Below are 18,552 nucleotides of genomic sequence, written 5' to 3' on the forward strand. Positions count from 1 at the left end.
AATGTTTTAACTGTCATTGCTCATTGTGGTGACTCCATCCAAGCCAATACTCCAAGCTCCAAGTGAAAAAGGACACATCTAATAAATGGAAAAATTAAATAAGGCTAGAAAGGCTAATAATAATAATAATGAGAACATGTACAATAGTGCAATTTAGCATGTTGACGTTCTAAATTGCATGAAAAGATTAGTCATGTGGTATAACTGTTTTAGCAGCTTTTAGCAATTTTCTCTTGTCACCAACTGTTGGAGACACAAAGGTGACAGAGAGAAACAGCTGCCACTAAGTGAGAACATGGAGTAGTTCATGGCTAATCCAGAAACAAATTACCAAAGAAATTGGCGCTTCGCATCAATTATTAATTTTATTTGGTTGTGTAGGTATTTCTAAACTGAGAGCCAGATAATGGAGTCACTTTTTCAATATTGTTTTATTTTCGATATATCCCTGGTGAGGGGAACCTGTCATGGTTATCTCAAATGTCAGGTGCAATTTTCCTGCTCACTTGTATATTGTGAGACAAGAAAGGGATGGTCACCAGTAGAGAATGTTTAATGGTGGAAACGATGCAGAGGAAGTAAATAAATGTGGCTTCTTCTCGCAGGAAACCAGATGGTGGACACTCAGCTGGAGGGCTGCTGGACAGCTTTTCCCTTCCTGTTCATTTCACAATAACATTACGTCTTACATTTCATCTTTATATAGTAATTTCGAGTATGAATTACATATTGCTAAAGGTACAAACATATATTAAAACTAAATCAGTTGCGTTGAGGAAATTTTAATATTCTCACCTACAGTCTTCAGCAACACTTTTGGACTGGCACTAACACACCTGGCACTATGTTTGTTAACCTGAGGAGAGAAAGAGCTCTGTCGCTGTTTTTAGTTATGCTCAGTTGTTGCTATCTGCTGTACATTTTCCTTAATGAAAACAGAAAAACTTCGTAATGTACACATATTTGTGTTTTGAATGAATCATTTTATATCTTCAATGGACAAATAAATAACCCTACCTTGCACTTTACTTCCTGTGCCACTGTCCAAGAGCCTGTGAAAAATACTGTGCTTATCCAAACAATCACAGCCAGTTGAGGTGATTGGACTATACAGCACATTGTTGTCACATCTGATTAAAATATCCAGTGTATTGACTGGTTTTAAACATGCCTGAACATATGGGGACCACACAAACTCACTCTCCTCTCTCTGAAACTTACCATAGACCTGTGATGCTCCACGAACAAAAGGCTGAGCTGGTTCAGCTGGTTTTGACAGGTACTCAACCTAAAAATGGGCTTTAAAGATCTATTCTATGCATCACAGTACATTATGGGATGACAATAGTGTGCAAAGTGACTCTGTATAAGACTGTTGTCAAAATATTTTATTGAACAGCACTGTCAAAGCCATCATAATGATTTCTGCAATTTTATTGAAATTGGATATATACAAAATGACCAGCTGTTATATGGCACAGCATGGGTTAAGTACGTTATGATCATCTTTCCATCAATGACAATATGTACTGATGTTTTCCAACTGGGCTGACTTAAAGACTCAGTCATCAAACTGACACTCATTCAGTCTTCAAATCCACATAAAGCAAACCCAAAGTATTAGCACACACTTATAAATCTCAAGATTTCAAGTAAAAATTGTAAGTACACTAATATTTGTTCAAATCATTAGCTGCATTCATTTATAAACTCCCTTCCTGCCATTATAGAAAATATGCAGTCCAGTATGCTCAGAAATAAAACATGGTTTCGCCTGGAAGGCATCAGCAGAACTGAAATAAAAAAAATAAATAAAAAATATTTAAAAAGTGTTACAATTATTAATCAAAGGGTACAATGGGTGAGTTATTGAGACAAAGGCAGAGGAAATGAGTTACCTTCCAGCGGTTACCACATTCATTACACAGGACAAATGTGGTCATAGGCTCATCAGCACTGCGTGTCTGCACCTAAAACGCACATACACGAGGTTTGAGCATTTATTCTCATCCTAATGGAGGAAGATCTCAGGCTCTGACTGGGACATTTTAAACATTCACATCATTATCTAGGAAGCACTTGCAGACCAAAGCCAATTTTTACTGCAGACTACATGGTACCTATTATTCACACCAATGCCAAATCTGGGATTTCAGTTATAGATTGGCTTAGTGTAGGTCTGCAACATAGTGTATAGGGGTTATGAAATTGTCGGTCACAAAAATGATTCTATTCTTGCACCTTTTCCTGTGTAAAAGGAGCTTCAGAATAAATAGTTTCATAAAACAACTGTGGTAAAAACAGACCTGACAACATGACATGAGCTTATTATACTATTTACTCTAAAATACTTAAGTTTTTCTTGCTCTGATGATTAAACTTGTGTCATGTGTGTGTTTTCATGTATCGTTCCCCTGATACGTATGTGCATGTATGTTTACCTGGTTGTAGGTGCAGTTCTTCTTCTTGCACTTGCCGCACTGCAGCAGGTCGGTGGTCGTGCCACCAGTTTTGGCCATCTGGTGCTCCCTGATGGCCTCCTGGGTGAGAATGTTTCTCAGCTGTTTCAGCTCATCGCTAGCCATTTCCTAAATGAATAAAGATAGAGGGAGGAGAGAGGTCAACATGAAGTAAAGTTACAATGAGAGAAAACAATGCGCGAAAGTGCAAATGGTAAAAACTACTAGAATAACACAGAGATAAATAATGGAAGTGCTTATAAAACAAGCGAAGACAAAGCTACAGAGTTTGGTACCTCAGCAGACATGGCGGCAATGCGGCTCAACTCAATGCTCCCTGCAAGTACATTCCTGCGAAGCCCAGGGTTCTTGGGGTCCTTCAAGTTGCTGATACGACTGCGGACTCTGTTCTTGTATTTCATATCAGTGGCCTTTATCTCTTGGTATATATGTGCAAACATGTAGTCAAGGCAGAGTAAGTTCCACTGTACATGATGGATGGATGGATAGAGAGTCCTCAAACCAAGTAAAATGGCAAATAATTAATGAAATAAAAGGATATGATCTTCAATCTCTGCTGCCATGTTGTCACAGTTGGCTCCAAAATCTTTGTAGTCATCTGCGAAAAGAAGAAACAAAAATAAATCAATAAATAAATCACAAATCTGCAAACCTCCTGTGTACTCCGTTATTAAGAGTGTGATCTTAGCCTCACTGTCTGTGCGCAGGGCAGCTGCCAGCATGTCAATGCACTTGTCTCTGATGGAGTCTCCAGTAGCCAGATGAGGAGACAGCGGACCCCCAGCAGAGCTGAAGCTGGGTGACATGGGGCTGGTCGGGGTGGTGGGAGTTTTTGGGGCATCGTTTTTTCCCTTTCTGCCGAAAAGGGAAGAAGAAGTGTCACATCTGATCTGACTGATTTGGACCTGAGCAGGAAGCAGCATCCGTCCCTTTTGCTTTTTTAAAGAGCAGCTTTGAATTTTTTAAACCTTGTCCAGAACAGTTTGACATTAAATCATATTAAATACATGTAGAAAACAAAAGAGATGAGATGAAAACCAAATTAGACCACATCCACATGCCAATTTAAGTCCATCCGTCATTGTCCAAGCAGCCGTACTGGATTTTTAGCCCACTGAGGATCAACATGACTAGTATGTTATCAAATTAACTCTTAAACGATCCAGCAGGCATGACATAAGCATTTATTTGGCTTGTGTGCCATTTTAGCAAATAACCTTAACTTTGGCTAGACTGAGTATAAACTAATCACATGGGCCATCGCTATAAATTGTAATGAACCACAACTGTGGAAATAAAACAAAATACCTTTCAGTGTCAGTTGAGAGTTTCCTCTGTGGCGGTCCGGGCTGCAAGGTCTTGGATCCATGAGACTCTCTCCTGCAATACAAAGTCAGTGCAGTCATCTTCATTCTCTCCACTGAAAAAACTTAAAATGTATTTTAACGTCATCAGTAGTTTTGAAAAAAAAAAAAAAAAAAAGGTAATTGAGGCTTATTTCTGCTTTATTTACCTTTCACCTGTTAGTTTCTTTGCCGGTGGCGAGCTGCTCATCTTTGAATCAGTGGATTCCCGCCTGAATAATGACACAACTTTCAGTGAATGATGTTTTAATAATGAAAAAGGATATTTCTAATTTATTTTAAAGTGTGAGGGAGATTTTTTAGATGGTGTATAACAGTCCTACAGGACAGGACACGTCCTACCTGTCGGGTTTGGAGTCAGTTGAATGACGTTTCACAGGTTGGCAGGGCTTCGAGTCACACGAGTCCCTCCTACAACAGAAGACAGACACAGAGATTAACACATCACATTTTGTGTAAAAGTATACACCCTTGGTTATGTTGGACATGAAGCATTAAAGTTTAAAATAAAAAAAGCTAGACTGGGACTTTTTTCTGCTTCTGCACACCTGAGTTTTTCCTTCCTGACATCCACACTGGGCTTTTTGGGGGCTGGTGTTTTAGATTCAGAGGAATCTTTCCTGACAAAAGGAAACATTTGTGTATAATTCTGAAAAAAAAATCCAGCTAAGGATGAGAAAAGCATAAGTTTCTAACATCATGCACTGAAAACCAATAAGGATCTGCTTCAAGTAGCTGAAGCTGAACCACACATCCAACACGTGTCACGCCCACAGCTCAGCAGGCATCTTCACACTCATGGCCTACCAACCTTTCTCTCTTGGCTTCATCTGAGTGTTTTCTGCACACTTTGCTATCTGATGAGTCGGTCCTGCAAAAGGAAAACAGTCTTTGCACCAACAGAAATCTTACTAACAGCAGCGATGATCTTTTTACATTCTGTTGTTGAGCTACTGGTGCGACCGTCCACAGGGCTCCCAATAAACATGTTACGAAATAAATACATCGATAGTTAGGTAAAATTACAAAACTTCCTAAATTCTAAAACTGAAAAGCTATTCCATGCAAAACCTGAGAGTTTCCTGTCAGAAAGTCTTCAGTTTGAAGTATTTTGACAGGCTCTGTTTTTTGTAGAGTCCCATTTTTAAAAAAAAAAGGTTTTATCAATGATAAAACTCCACTACACCTACACTTCTGCAATTCACTACATTGTGTCAACATTTCATTAAAAACTAACGAGAAAAGAGAAAAAGCCCAGTCTGAGAACAGCCAACGTGTTTTTCAAGGACAAATGAGAAAAGAGAATAATTCCCAGGTCCCGGACCTGTCTTTCTTTATGTGATCTGACGTCTTCTTCTGTGAGTCAGATAACTCCTTCCTGTTGTGGCAAACAACACAAGGACTCAATGAAGAAAGAAGTTTTCAAATTAAGTAACAAGCAGTTTTTCCAAAATAATCCTCCCAGACATTTCACAGCAGTGACTGCAGACATGCAATGAGAACTCATCTGCTCCAGACCTCTCTCTCTCCTGCTTCCCATCGAGGGAGGGACGTTTCGGAGGAGGTGGGGGGTGAAGGTGAAGAGGGAGTGGAGGAAGAGGAGCGTTGGGGTCAGGAGGCTCTTTTCTGTATGAGGAGATACCTTTGAGTTGAGCTTCACTTCATGAAGAATATGAATGACAGAAAATGCCAATGTGATGCAAAGCGAGTGGGCGTGCTGACCGCGGTGGAGGGGGATGAAGGTGAAGCGGAAGAGGTGCTATTGGAGCATTTGGGTCAGGTGGAAATTTCCTGATGTGAAAAAAAAAAAAAAACATTGTTTCTGAGATTCCACAAAAATGTCAGACATCTCTGCACCAAACTCACTCAGAAATAGCTTCACAAACATGCACCAGAGCATGCCGGACCTCTCTTTCTTTACTTCCAGTGACGGTCGCTTAACGGGAGGAGAGGCAGGTCGAGGAGCATGAGGACGAGGCTGTCCGGACGAAGAGTCTTTACCATCCTTCCTGAACACATGTCACAACAGTACAGATCAGACTGGAGCAAGTCAAGAGTCCCCCGGTTACGTAGCGTGCCGCACAAGCTAAACATGAAATCCGTTTAATAAAGACACACCTGACTGAGGCATCACAGCATGCACAGTGGGAATCCGGTTAGAAAACTGCAGGAACAAATGTCAGTGCATGCGAGTAGCTGAGACACTGTTATGTCACGCAACATCAGCAGGAGTCTTTCATGCTCTTCAGCTCAGGCCACACAAAGGTCCTGACCTGTCTTTTCTAACGTTCAGAGACGGATGTTTAATCGGCAGAGGAGGCCGAGCAGGCCGAGGGGGGGAGGGGAACCGGGTGGGATACAGAATACTGCTGTCCAACACTCCTCTCCTGAAACCAATAATACAACATGAAGCACAGCTGGATGTTTGGGATGTGTAACAGCCTATTTTTGCAGCCACCTTCCTCTCACCTTTCAAATATCGGCTTGTGAGCATCAGCAGGTTTCTCCCTCTCGGGGTCACTCGGTGGTCGCTCACGTTGCAGCGTGTTCGTCGGCCTCTCGTTCCTGCTTTCCTCCCTGTGTTTGTCCTTCACGTCGTCTGTGTAGCTGTGTTTCTTGGGCTCATCAGAGTGTTTCTCCTTTCTGAGTCCTTCCACATGTCTCGTCTTTTTCGGTTCTTCTAAGGGTCCTTCTTTCCTGGGTTCTGGCTTGTGTTTTTCACTCTGCAGGTCCTGTACATCCTTGTGTTTCTTGTTATCCAGCGCATGTTGGAGAGGCTCCACAGCTCTTTGTTTTTTGGGTTCTTCTAGCTGCTTTTCTTGTGGATGTTTCTCATTTTGGGACTGGACCAGGTGCTTTTCATCCTTGGGGTCATCTGCATGTTGTTTATTGTTTTTGTGCTCATTATTGTGTTTTTCTTTTCTGTTCTTATTGGAGTGTTTTTTGTCAGGCTCTGACTCATGTTTTGGTTTGACATCCAGTCTCTTGTGACTAAAGAAAAAAAACAGGAAACGTAATTTTTTTATCTCTATTTTAATTGAACCTGAACATGAACCAGTTTCAGAGCCCTTCACTCTTTGCACACTTGAATTGTAGATATATTTTTCTCAGTAACCCATGAAAACACATTTAATGTATTTTTTTTGCAAATTTACTAAAAGTAGATGAAATTTCTCACAAAAGTATTCAGGCCCTTAATTTCTTACTTTGTAGAGCCCAAATGTAGCTTCAAGCTTTCTTGGCTAAGTCTGAACAGGTTTGCACAACATTGGAGCTGTTCACTCTGGCCAGATGCTCAGACTGGATGCTAAGCTGATGTTGGGTGGCCCACTCAAAGACAGTCAGAGACTCGTTTTTACTTGTTTCTCATTTTGTTTCCTTCGGGGGGTTGCTGACATTAACAAGTGATCTATCCTCCTTGCTCCTGCTCAAACTGTCACTGATGAAACAATAAACAACTGTGAAAAGGAAACACGCAAAAACACGACACAACCATCAGTTTCACACTTCGTTGTTAAATGTGATGTTTGGAAACCTGATTAGAAGTTTTGTTTGTGTTCTTATTGAGGGGATATATTTGCCTTGTAGATCAACATATAAAGTCCAGGAGTTCTTTTAAAGAACATATGTCTTTATGTCATTTTACACCATAATTATATAATCATTTCCTTACTGCTGGATAGGTTGATGCAGCCTTTCTTTCATGTTTTCATTTCTTTACTGCTTTTTTTGCTGTTGTTGCATCAGGTTCGCTGCAGGTGATGCTTGGTTAACTCTGAAGCTGTTTAGTCTGACAGTAGATATTTTTTGCAGATCTTCTGGTAAAGGCCAGAATTTTATTTCATAATGTCCGTGTTAAATGTTACCTGGACTGTTTCTGGGCAGCCCCTGTGAAAGAACTGACCTGCTCTGCGTCTCAGACAGGGAGCTGTTAGGACATGCTGCCGTTCTGCTGGAGTCCAAGCCGTTCTTCATTTCAGCCGATTTCTCCGTGTGAGATTGGCCAGAGTCTGTGTGAGTGAGTGGGAAATATATGAGGAAATCTTTCAGTGCTATTTAACAATTATTCAACTGCTTAATACGTCATGTCTGTATGTAAATCGTGCGCACCCAGCAGCCTTTTCCAGTCTTTAATGAGGACCTTTGCCAGTGCAGTGACTTCCTCGTCTGTGCAGTGTTTCCTGATACCATTCACAGACATGCCGATCCTCGTTTCCTAAAACAAACAGAAACACACGAGTGAGCTTTAAGCATCATGCAATGATTATTACATTCTGGTGTAAGTTTTGTGTTGTTTTTAATTGGCCTTCAATTGTTTCTAATGGCCTATGGCTGAAAACAAAAGCCAAACCTGTATCAGGAGCCTACCTGGAGAAGTTTGAGTGTCATATTGAAACTTTTCAGTTCCTTCAGCAGGTCCATGGCGCCCTCCTGCACACAGCACAGCCACAGCAACAGGGTTTTACTTCTAACATTTAAATCTTTGTGATTGCATTTGGAAACATGACGCAAACTGAGACAGAAACAACTGAATGCACGGCTGATTCCTAAAACAAACCACGGTCGTGAAAGACTTTCACCTCTGTAAGTTTTTATCCGCATTAAATGAATCTCGACGGCAGAAATTCGCAGAATGTGTCACGGGAACAAGTAAATGTGGACTGACTGATCGGATCACAGGCTAAATGCTGCTACTACATTTTGCCTGCAGCGCTCCGCCTGTGCCAGAGCGCCAGAAAACAATAACGTCCTCTTAGCAGATTCAGCCACAACACACACACACACACACACACACACACACACATACACACACACGACAGACCAAGTACACAGGCCGCGCCGTTTACTTTCTGTTGCACACTTTGGTTATTGCATAATTTGACAACCAAACGTTTTAAACGCGCAGTCGACAAGTTACCAAAACGTGACCCATTGAGCCCTCGGGGACCGAGACGTCCTGCAACCGACATGTACGCAAACACACGCCAAGCACCTGTTGATCGTTTGTTACTGTACACTGGAGCACATGTGACGTGTGCACACAATCCAAATACCCCAATTCACGCAAAACCAAACGCATCTTGTGGGTTTTAACTGAAACGGGGTGTTAGTTTTAGGAGAGACCTTCACGGGCCTTCTGCACAGCACGAGGTGGCAGGACAACGCGCCACCTGTGGGTGTCATAATACAGCCTCACCGTGTTATTTCTAGACACCATCTTGTCCAGTTTCCTCGCAATCCGGATGAGATCTTCCTCTCGCGTCATCGCTGCATTTAATCGACTGTAAACGATTCAATAACGTCGACTGGATGCGAATTAAAAACCGTGAAGTGAAATAATAAAGTTTGGATGCGCTGCAGGTCGGACTTTACGCACGGCGCACTCCATTCAGCCCAGAGGCGTGTCCTGCTGCAGGCGCCCAGCTGAACGGACGCATGACAACAACTAAATATAGACGCTGTAGTAGACACATGGGACTACACAAACATCTCAAGCGTATTCAAATGAAATGTAAATCTCTAATTTAAAAATATTTTCCTTTATCCGAGCAGGAAATCGCAACTTTATTTCTTGTGGATTTTTTTTTTTTGGTTTTTTTTTTTGGTTTTTTTGTATCTTAAATTTTATTGGCTCCATAATTTCACAAGGATTTCTCTCTGTGTTTGGGCTGAATTCTTTCACGAGTTGCGTGCGTGTAAAAAAGATGCTGTTTCTCTGGCCAAACGAGGTCACTGTGTAATGATTAATCTTTCCAAAGTGAAGGCAGGGCGCAGTGTGCGCTCCGGTTATTTGCACACCAGAACCATCTGTTGCTGTGCCAAAAAACAGCCTGACACTGGACCGCAGTTTAACACAAGTTCTTTACCTCACCGCCACATGAGCGCCTGACGACGCCTGTTAAAGCAAATCCTTCCGAACTGAAGGTGAGGTTTGTGCAAACTAGATCTTCACTTTGGATTTCAAAATAAAGTTAATGTGGTAAAAAAAAAAAAAAAAAAAAGATATGTTTTTCTTTATTTCATTCTACGTGTTTGCCACCAGAGGGCGCTGTGGTGTAAGTCTAAAATGTGACTTCAGACAACTTCACAGGAAAAAACTCAAAATTCATAAAAATTAACTTTGGTTTTACACTGAAAACACTGATCGCACACTTATTATCTTTGCATCTATTTACTACCGTTTACTCTTTGTAAAATTTAAAAAAAAACAGCGCAGTATAGACTGAGATCCCTGCACTACTTCTGAAGACACTTTCACATTTTATAATCTGAGCCTCTTTAATGACTTTTCTCTCCTCTCTTTTTGGGGAAGCTTCCAGTATTCAGCTCTTTCACTTAAGTAAAAGTAGCAATACAACAGTGTAAAAAAATACTATTGCAAGTTAAAGTCACACATTAGAGTAGAGCTAAAAGTATTAAGTATTAGCATCAAAATCTACTTCAAGTACCACAAGTAAAATAACTTATTAGTTACTATGGCACATTTTCACATGAATGTGTATCACTGATTGTTGTGTTCCTCACATTAATGATGGAGCTGGTAAAGGTGGCGCTTATGTTTCTACCTTAAATACTGTTTTGATGATCATATGTAATATGCAATTTCCTCACATAGATGAATAAAGTCTCATGATTATACTATCTCCTGTATTAAATATCTGATTCTAAAATGTATCTAGGACATAAAGTTAGAATGTAGTGGAGAAAAAAGTGTAATATTTCTATTTGTTTCTGGAACAAACAGAGAATGAAAGTACTAGAGATCATTTGAGCAAGTGTTTTGTACGAGTATCCTTGGTAGAAAATGTGTTTATATCTAAACTCTGACAACTCACCTAACAAGTGTTTTCATGACAAAGCTCCCAGAACTTAAAGGCATGAAGTTTTACTCCTGCAGTTCACCAGTAACCGAGTCCTGCCACAGATCAGACATTAGACACGTCCCTGCTGCTCAGTGTCTCGACAGCTGTAGGAAACAAGGACAAGAGATGCAAGTTGCAACAGATTGGATCAGATGTCAGTGGGATGAAGCCTTGAGGTTTAATTGGTGTGGATTTCTCTGTATAGAAACGCAGTCATAACCACCACTTTATATAGACACAATTTATGCAGATAGCAATGCTCTCTAAGATAATTGTATATCATTACAGAACAGTATTGGATGGAAAAGTTAAATGTCTGCCCTGAAGGTGAAGCATACATATCCTGGATTTATTTTGGTTTTTTTTCACATTGCATGCTCAAATGTGCTCAAATTTAAAATATGAATCACGTCCCAATAATCTAAGAGCAAAGTGAGACACGCTTGTTTCTAATGCAAGGATTTGAAGACGACTATGTTAATGACAGCAGGTGAAAGTACAGGCTGAGAGCTTGTCTTGAGCAAAGAGTATTATCGCTTTACACCGCTGTTACACAACAGGCTGAGTGTGTATCCGCATGAAGACAACAGTGAGTCTGGCAGGCAGGGATAGTGCTGGCCAGCTCGAGAAGTGGGACAGCTCGCCATGAGGTAAGAGAGGAAGCAGGCCAAGAGGAAGAGCCAGTGATCAAGCTCAGCCCGCAACATCCTTTAACTCCATGGGCTAAACCTTTCAGCTTGGGGCTGCGGAAAGGAAAAGCAGAGGATGAAGAAAAAGATCTTCTGCCCTCCTGTAAACTCTGACCTCGTTCTCATTTTCAAGAAAATAACTTGTCCAAGGTTTGTGCTGAAAACCTTAAATGAGACTCAGGTGCTAATTATTTCCTATAATTTTTTTGTCCGCGCCATTTATATGAAGCAGGTGGAGCTAAATAACAGAAACACTTCAACAAAACAACAAACTAAATTCTCCAAAACGTTCCTAACGCTGACTCAATTCACATTTTAAACACATAGAAAAACTGAACGTTGCAACCTGTGTTAGTTTAGGCCGGCAGTACCAAGCTAAATGTAGATTTTTCGTACAGTCAGTGAATCTCTCCTTCCTCTGGATTGATGATGGTTTTCAGGCTTTCCATGGTTACATAACTGCATCTGTCTGCATTCCCATACAGTGCACCGAAGCACCCTGAGCCTCTGCTGCTGGGTTTCGCAGTCTATCATTATCCTCTCGGGTCCAACCACATCAGGTCCTATCTTGTCTTTGCTTGTGAGAGCATTAGAAAGTTAACGGCCTACAGTGTCGGTTCGACCTTTCCAGTCAGACAGAGGAAAGTGGTCCTGAGCCCATTATTGTATCTGCCTCGTGTTTGAACAGACAGTCAATAAAGATCCAACAGGCAGCATCCACAGTTGTACTTTCCTCTCTGAGCACCTCACCCAGCTCTGGTGTCTCTGCCTGTCACAGACCAGAGACGCCAGGCCTCAGCAATTATGGCAATTTTTGGATGACATCAGACCAGAAAATGAATGATTTCATTTAGCTGTCAATTTTTTTTTTTTTTTCTGGATATGGTGTAGGATGCAAAACCTGTAATACAGCATGTCAAAACAGATTGAGAGAACTGTTTAAACATTCACATCTGCAGTTGGCTGGAAGGTAATCCCAGCCTGGTGGGGCTGGTTTGTCTGTTAATAATGACCACTGTTTAGTGTTGGCACTTGCAAAAAGTAGACTGAATTTCCCGGAGACACTGGACCACCCAAAGACTTTAAGCACATCCTTGTACCTTCAGCTGTCTCTACAGTAAGTCTCTATTTACTGCCACACACACACACACACACACACACACACACCAAATCAGCCATTTCCAAAACTCTTTTGGTGGTGCCACTGTTTTAGCCTACTTTGACCAAAATAACTGGTGCCATAGTTAGATGCAGTCCATCCAAAATAACTAAACAACTAACCAAACTAAATCCAAATTAAGCTAAGGGATATATAATCCCATTCCTGACTACACAAAGTACCATCACTCTACAGTAGCATATTTCACCTGGACTGCAGATTATGAAGAAACGCAAGACAAAGAGAAGGCTTCACTCAGGGCAGTGAAGACCCGAAATGTGGCTTGAAAGGCAGAAAAAAAACTTGAAAGGGATATATAAAATATGTACTATAACTTATCCACAACCGTCAATTACACACTGGCACACTGAATAGGCACTGAGTCATTTGTATAGTGCGTCTGCAAAAAGATCTTGTGGTTCTTCCCAAGGCTGCGATTTTATCTCCGAGTGCTCTTCATTTGTATGTGAGCTTCAGATTTATGCTGACAAACAAGTGCATACACCCACTCGCTTGAGAAAGCAGAAAAAAATCCCTCAAAATAAAGAAATCAATCTGTCTGTTAATGGAAGGTCAGCGCAAAAGATTTCCACAATGATGTGCTTCAACACCACTGAGCCAAACACGTCCTCTGTGTTTGTGGCTTCTTTTAAAAAGCAGCAAATAGGACTCGATAATTGTTTTCTTTGCTCAACAATCCAGCTGTTTCTAAACATCACATTGCACAAAGTCTTCACATCAAGCTGTGTGAATTGACAAAGCACAGGTCCTACACAAACAGGCTAAATTGTGTTAGTGTGTAAATCCCCTCTTACTCCCATTTCCTTTTCAACTGCCTGCTAATCCAATAAGAGCGCCATAGTTCAAAACCTGCAGCGTCTACCTTCCTCCCTGTCATTGCAGCTTTTGTTGTGCTTTCTGCTGGAATCGGATTCAGGTGTTTATACATAAGAACTGCAGTCATTTGAGGAAGCAGGAACTAAACTCAATTCAAAATAATCCAGCTAATTGTTGACAATGTGCAGGATACAAATGCTGCACACCTGTAAGCCCAGTTTGACCTTACACTGAGATTTACTTTGGTTCCCATTGAAAATATATGATGTTCTTAGATACAAAGCAAATATCAGTCACCGTTGTGGTTGATCAAATTGATCAAAAAATATTACCTTCTACAACTTTGCCGACTTGGTCATCAACTCTACCCACGACACCAATTTCACTTATTAAGATCAGTTTGCTGGTCGTGGTGTGGACTACTCACCCCGTGAAATTAGCTGCATGACATAAGAAATGACTGTAACCTCATAGCACACAGGTTTCTAGTTTTAGGACCACAGCTGAACAGGGTTACTGACATCAGTTGATGACCTTATTGTTGTCTGAATGTGAATACGTGGTTGACCTGGACTCTAGACTGTGGATTTTAGGTCTGGTCACCTGTTACTATATTTGTGCTTTTTTGTTCTGATGAAGATTGATATGAACAAAACACAGTTACAATGAATTAAATTATTGTGAGTGTAGAGAAAAGTGATCTGAGTTTTTGACATGCCATTTCACCAAATAAGACAGATCACAGTATATCATCTCCACTTTTACATTTTTTTGCTCTACTGGAACCATGTGGGAGGAATTGAAAACAGTGAAACCAGGCACAAAGCAAAAATAAACATCCAAGAGAAAGAAAATCAGCTTATGGGAAGAAAAAATAAAAATGAAGCATGAGGGGCTATCCAAACATCTTTCAGCTGTGTTCGTTTCAAGTTTGTGGTGGATTTATTGCTACCACATGAGACTGCAACAGCCCAAAGGAAACGAGGAATCCTATCCAAGAGCTCCAATAAAAAGAGCCTCCTGATGGCCTGGAAGGTCACCTCAAGGTCAACTCAAGCAAACTTTTGAATGCATGCAGATGACCAAGAGGTCTCCTGTGATGTTGTCCTAATCTATACTAAAGTCTGCTTATGTGTCTGAGATTAAATACATGTTGTGGGTGTGTTTCTGTGTCATTTAGGGGAGGTGGGAAAAGGATGATATGTGTATTTGTTTCTGTTTCAGTTCATTGGCAGCACACAGACGCTTTCTGTCTCTGTGAGGTCCAGGAAGTTAAAAAGTCTCAGAGCAGCGGAGGTGTCTCCACTGGGGGCAGGATGACTTAATTCATCTGCTTGGACTTCCTGCAAGCAGATCACATGATGACAATGTACGCTTTACATGTTATACTTCTGCTGTTATAATATCAAGGTAATATTTTTCAATTTATTTAATTTTTATCTGCTAGTGTGTAGCATGCTTTATTTGACCTGCACTCACATAGAGAGTTACAGTAATGAAGACACAAAGTAAGGGAACAGTTTAAGTTTTGTTAATGGTCGAGTGTGGAAAAAGCTACTACAAATGTCTGAATTTATATGTCACATTTTATATTCAAGGCTTCAGAAAAGTGGCTGCACCACTTGGTTTTAAGCAGATAAATAGTTTGGTGTTATCAAACTAGTTGTGATTTCTAAACAGATGTCCTTAAAGGCATGTCTAATGCAAATAAAATGGGGCCTTAAATGGAGCCTTGAGGTACACCACAAAGAATGGCAGGTACGCTACTATTCGAGATGTCACTTTTCTTCAAGGGCAATATGAAAATCAACGACTTCATACTTTTACTTCATTAAAATCAAGCCAACCATTAGAGAACGCACAGCAGGAGAAAAACCAGAGAGCCAAGTTTAAAAGGGCTGACTATGACTACCATGAGGTTACAGCACACTGAAACCTTGTGGTCTTTCTCCAATTTTGATAATTTTATCCTTAAGAAAAGTAGAGGCTTGTATCTTGGGTAGGTTGACACAAGTGGATGAAGCAGGTTGTTCCAAATCCACACGTTCTGGTATTGTGCTTCCAGCCAGTCAGGATAAAACCATTGACTGGAAAATCTACTGGCCAAACTACACAACAGACTTCAGAACAGCATGCTGAAGAACTCAAATATATAATTATTTTATTAATAAGTAACTTGGGTATTTAAAACAACAGTTAATGATAAGTTATTATAGCAGTCACACGAAGGAAAATTTTATCATTATTGTTTTTCCTGCCTATGCTACAGATTTTTACGATAAACTTAAAACCCTTTGGTAGACAGATAAGTGATTTGACAAGAAAAGGAACTGCTCAGTTTTATGTCTTGCTATAAAAACGGACTAATAGTGCAAGAATTAAAATTATCAACAAAGCAGCAGGAACATGTGATGATAATTATGAGGTCACTCCCTCCGCTTGTCTTAAAAAGTATGTTTAATGCTTGGAAATGCATTTGAGCATTTAATTGGAAAATCCCTTGTGATTATGCTAAGGATCAGGAAAGTTTTAATCTTGTGAATTTTTGTTTAATGTCATCTTAAATATATTACCTAGGATTAAACATTTGGTTTGGTTTAACTATCCCATGATTTCTCCTTAAATTCAGTTTAAATAAATTATGTGGTTCTTGAAATACACCTGGAATCAATCTTTGTCTGGACATTCACTGCCAGTTATAAAATCTGCAGCCTTTAGTAAACATGTATGTTATTTAAATGTTGCTATTTCCATCTCAAAACAATAAGGTCTATAAATCTGTGAGCAGGGAGCATGTGTAAATTTGAAATTCCTACTTAACAGTTTAAATGAGAAGTGAAGATCCAGCTATGATCTTTTGACAGTTGTCCATAGTTGATACATATTGCAGAAGGACATGGTTTGGCACAATTAGCATGTTTAAGACGTAAACCATATACTGGCAAAACAAATCACTGATTTATGTGTTTTGAAGACACCTCATTTTCCATCAGACAGAGAAAAGCTGCAGTTTGACAGATAAGTTGGTTTTATTGGGGAAAATGCCATCCACAAAGCTTCTCTAGTTACTCTGGACCGACGTCAGAACATGGAACGTTTAATGATTTTGCTCGGATTGATATCAGCACAAAAATCACTGAATTATTATAGCCAGATAGAGCTGGTGTGCTCAGTGAACCGTTAGCCAATAACTTCAGTCACTCGCAGCAGGAGGCAGAGTGTGGGGGTTGAGCAGCCAGACGGCAGCAGCACCACTGAGACGTGGAAAACTTGAAATGTGGAACAATGACTTTTACTGGATCCTGAGTAAACAAACCCACATCAGATTGGCTCCAGGTCCTTGTGCTTGAGTCACCCATCTCCCACAAAACCCCACATGAAGATCTCCAACAATCTTCTCTCCACTAGTGTTAGTGAAGAGCACATCGAGTCCTTCTCTCAACAGTGCACTTTCTGTCCCCTTCCAGGAATGCAGGAAGGACAACACCAGTGAAAGGGGCCTTGGTGATGGGCTCCACATGATTTCCAGCTGGTGAGAAGGGATCCAGAGGAGGATTTCACATGCCCATCGACTTTTCGATGAGGGCTTCAGATCAGATATATCCTAAGGGAGTGCTATATTACCTTTGACAACACAGTGTCATCACAAAGTCTGTTCAGTGGCTTTTCTGGAGCTTTTGGTCAATTTACCTAGTTACTTTCCTCTAAACTCATTAATGACTTATAAATTGATAAGTTCTCAAAAAGCTTAGAGGAAAATTTTAACTTTTTACATCAATACATACACTCATATAACTCTGACACGTCCCATTTTACACAGTTTACAAGAATAACAGTTGCAGATCTATCACTTTAAATTTGAAGTCAACAGCATGCTGCTTGTTTTTAGCTCATTTTTGTCTCTTTCTAAACTTTTAGTCAGTTTTCAGCAGATCAGCTACACTCACTTCCATATTTGCACAACCTCACCTGCTAAGGTGGGTCATGTGAAATTACTGTGAACTACTACTGGACCCTGTGCTGTGATTCTTCCTGAAGTAACTTAAATTCTCCACTACCTGACCTTTGTCCCACTATTAGACAACAATACGAATTATGGGGCATGGTTGTTGGTCATACATGTGTGTCTGTGTGGGTGTATGATGGTAAAATAACAGGCAATAGTTTATAGTATCTTTGCCACAGAGGAGGGTGCTGAGCTGTTCTCATAAGACGTCTTTGATAGTCAGACGAGGCGGATGTTATTTTGTGCTGTATGTTTTAAATCCCTGCTGACAGAACTTTATTTATAGAAGCAGAGATGAGCGCTTATGTATCCAGCTTGTTAAAAAGGCCCCATGGTCCTGCTACTACAAGATTAACAATCAAATAAAAAATACCAAAATACATTACTTCATTATAACAATAACAATCTTTATATATATATGTAGCACTTAACACCAACCAAACAGCTGCACAAGGTGCTTTACATTAACAAATCAACAAAACGATAAAATCAAACATCAAGCAAATATAAACTAATAAATTCTAATTAATGTAACAATTAATTAAAATAATAATAAAATAATCCCTTTAACAATACCCTAGGTATTAAAAGCCAATGAGAATAATAGGTTTTTAACTTTACTTTGAGGAGAACAAGGCCCACGATGAAACGAATATGCAAAGGGAGCGGATTCCACAATTATGATGAGGATTATTATTAAAAGTTCCCAAGGAAAAACTCAGGGTCATAGGGATTGATGATGTTACATATGATAGGTGACAGTTACACATCAGACATCACAGTGTTTGAACGAGGACAGAGTGGAGGACCGGGCTGAGCACTGCCCCCCTCAGTGGGTAAACCCTACACACTGCAGCCATTCATTTGGCCCGGCTCACTGGATAAAGTTAGGATTGTTTGTCAGCGGGCTGTAATGCCAGGAATGCTCAGTGCTGGCTCCCTGTGTGTGTGTGTCTCTCACACTTTATTTTGCCTCTCCAGCAGCAGCTTGGCTCTGCGGTGACACCCCCACGCTCCATGAACTCTGAAGTGAAATAACAGATTCTATTTCTCTCCTGCAAGCTATTTCAGTAGCCCGACACACACATGCACCATCCACCTTCTGCCTCCCACTGCCCCAGCAGAGACTGTCAGGACTGTACTCTGCACCAGTG

The 18,552-nt window shown here is 40.5% G+C and overlaps 1 protein-coding gene across 9 annotated transcripts; it reads right to left on the minus strand.

The window, feature by feature from the left end:
* Positions 1 to 1,419: 1,419 nt before the first annotated feature.
* Positions 1,420 to 9,273, minus strand: tcea3 (transcription elongation factor A (SII), 3). Of its 9 annotated transcripts, none has more exons than XM_026294218.1 (21): positions 9,042 to 9,273; positions 8,213 to 8,275; positions 7,955 to 8,060; positions 7,749 to 7,854; positions 6,314 to 6,835; positions 6,118 to 6,231; positions 5,752 to 5,853; positions 5,567 to 5,635; positions 5,363 to 5,470; positions 5,169 to 5,222; positions 4,656 to 4,715; positions 4,393 to 4,464; positions 4,187 to 4,255; positions 3,994 to 4,056; positions 3,789 to 3,860; positions 3,175 to 3,335; positions 3,022 to 3,078; positions 2,756 to 2,910; positions 2,442 to 2,588; positions 1,899 to 1,970; positions 1,420 to 1,793 (listed from the first exon to the last, which is right to left on the minus strand). In XM_026294218.1, exons 1-21 carry the CDS (start codon positions 9,108 to 9,110, stop codon positions 1,785 to 1,787), a joined length of 2,250 nt encoding a protein of 749 aa, XP_026150003.1. In that variant the 5' UTR covers positions 9,111 to 9,273; the 3' UTR covers positions 1,420 to 1,784. The 9 variants fall into 9 exon arrangements, with proteins under 9 accessions (XP_026150003.1, XP_026150006.1, XP_026150007.1 ...); XM_026294221.2 differs by lacking the exon at positions 9,042 to 9,273 and adding an exon at positions 8,425 to 9,025; XM_026294222.1 differs by lacking the exon at positions 5,752 to 5,853.
* Between the last annotated feature and the right edge of the window lie 9,279 nt (positions 9,274 to 18,552).

The sequence above is a fragment of the Mastacembelus armatus genome, chromosome 16 (assembly GCF_900324485.2).
Source record: "Mastacembelus armatus chromosome 16, fMasArm1.2, whole genome shotgun sequence".
NCBI lineage: Eukaryota > Metazoa > Chordata > Actinopteri > Synbranchiformes > Mastacembelidae > Mastacembelus > Mastacembelus armatus.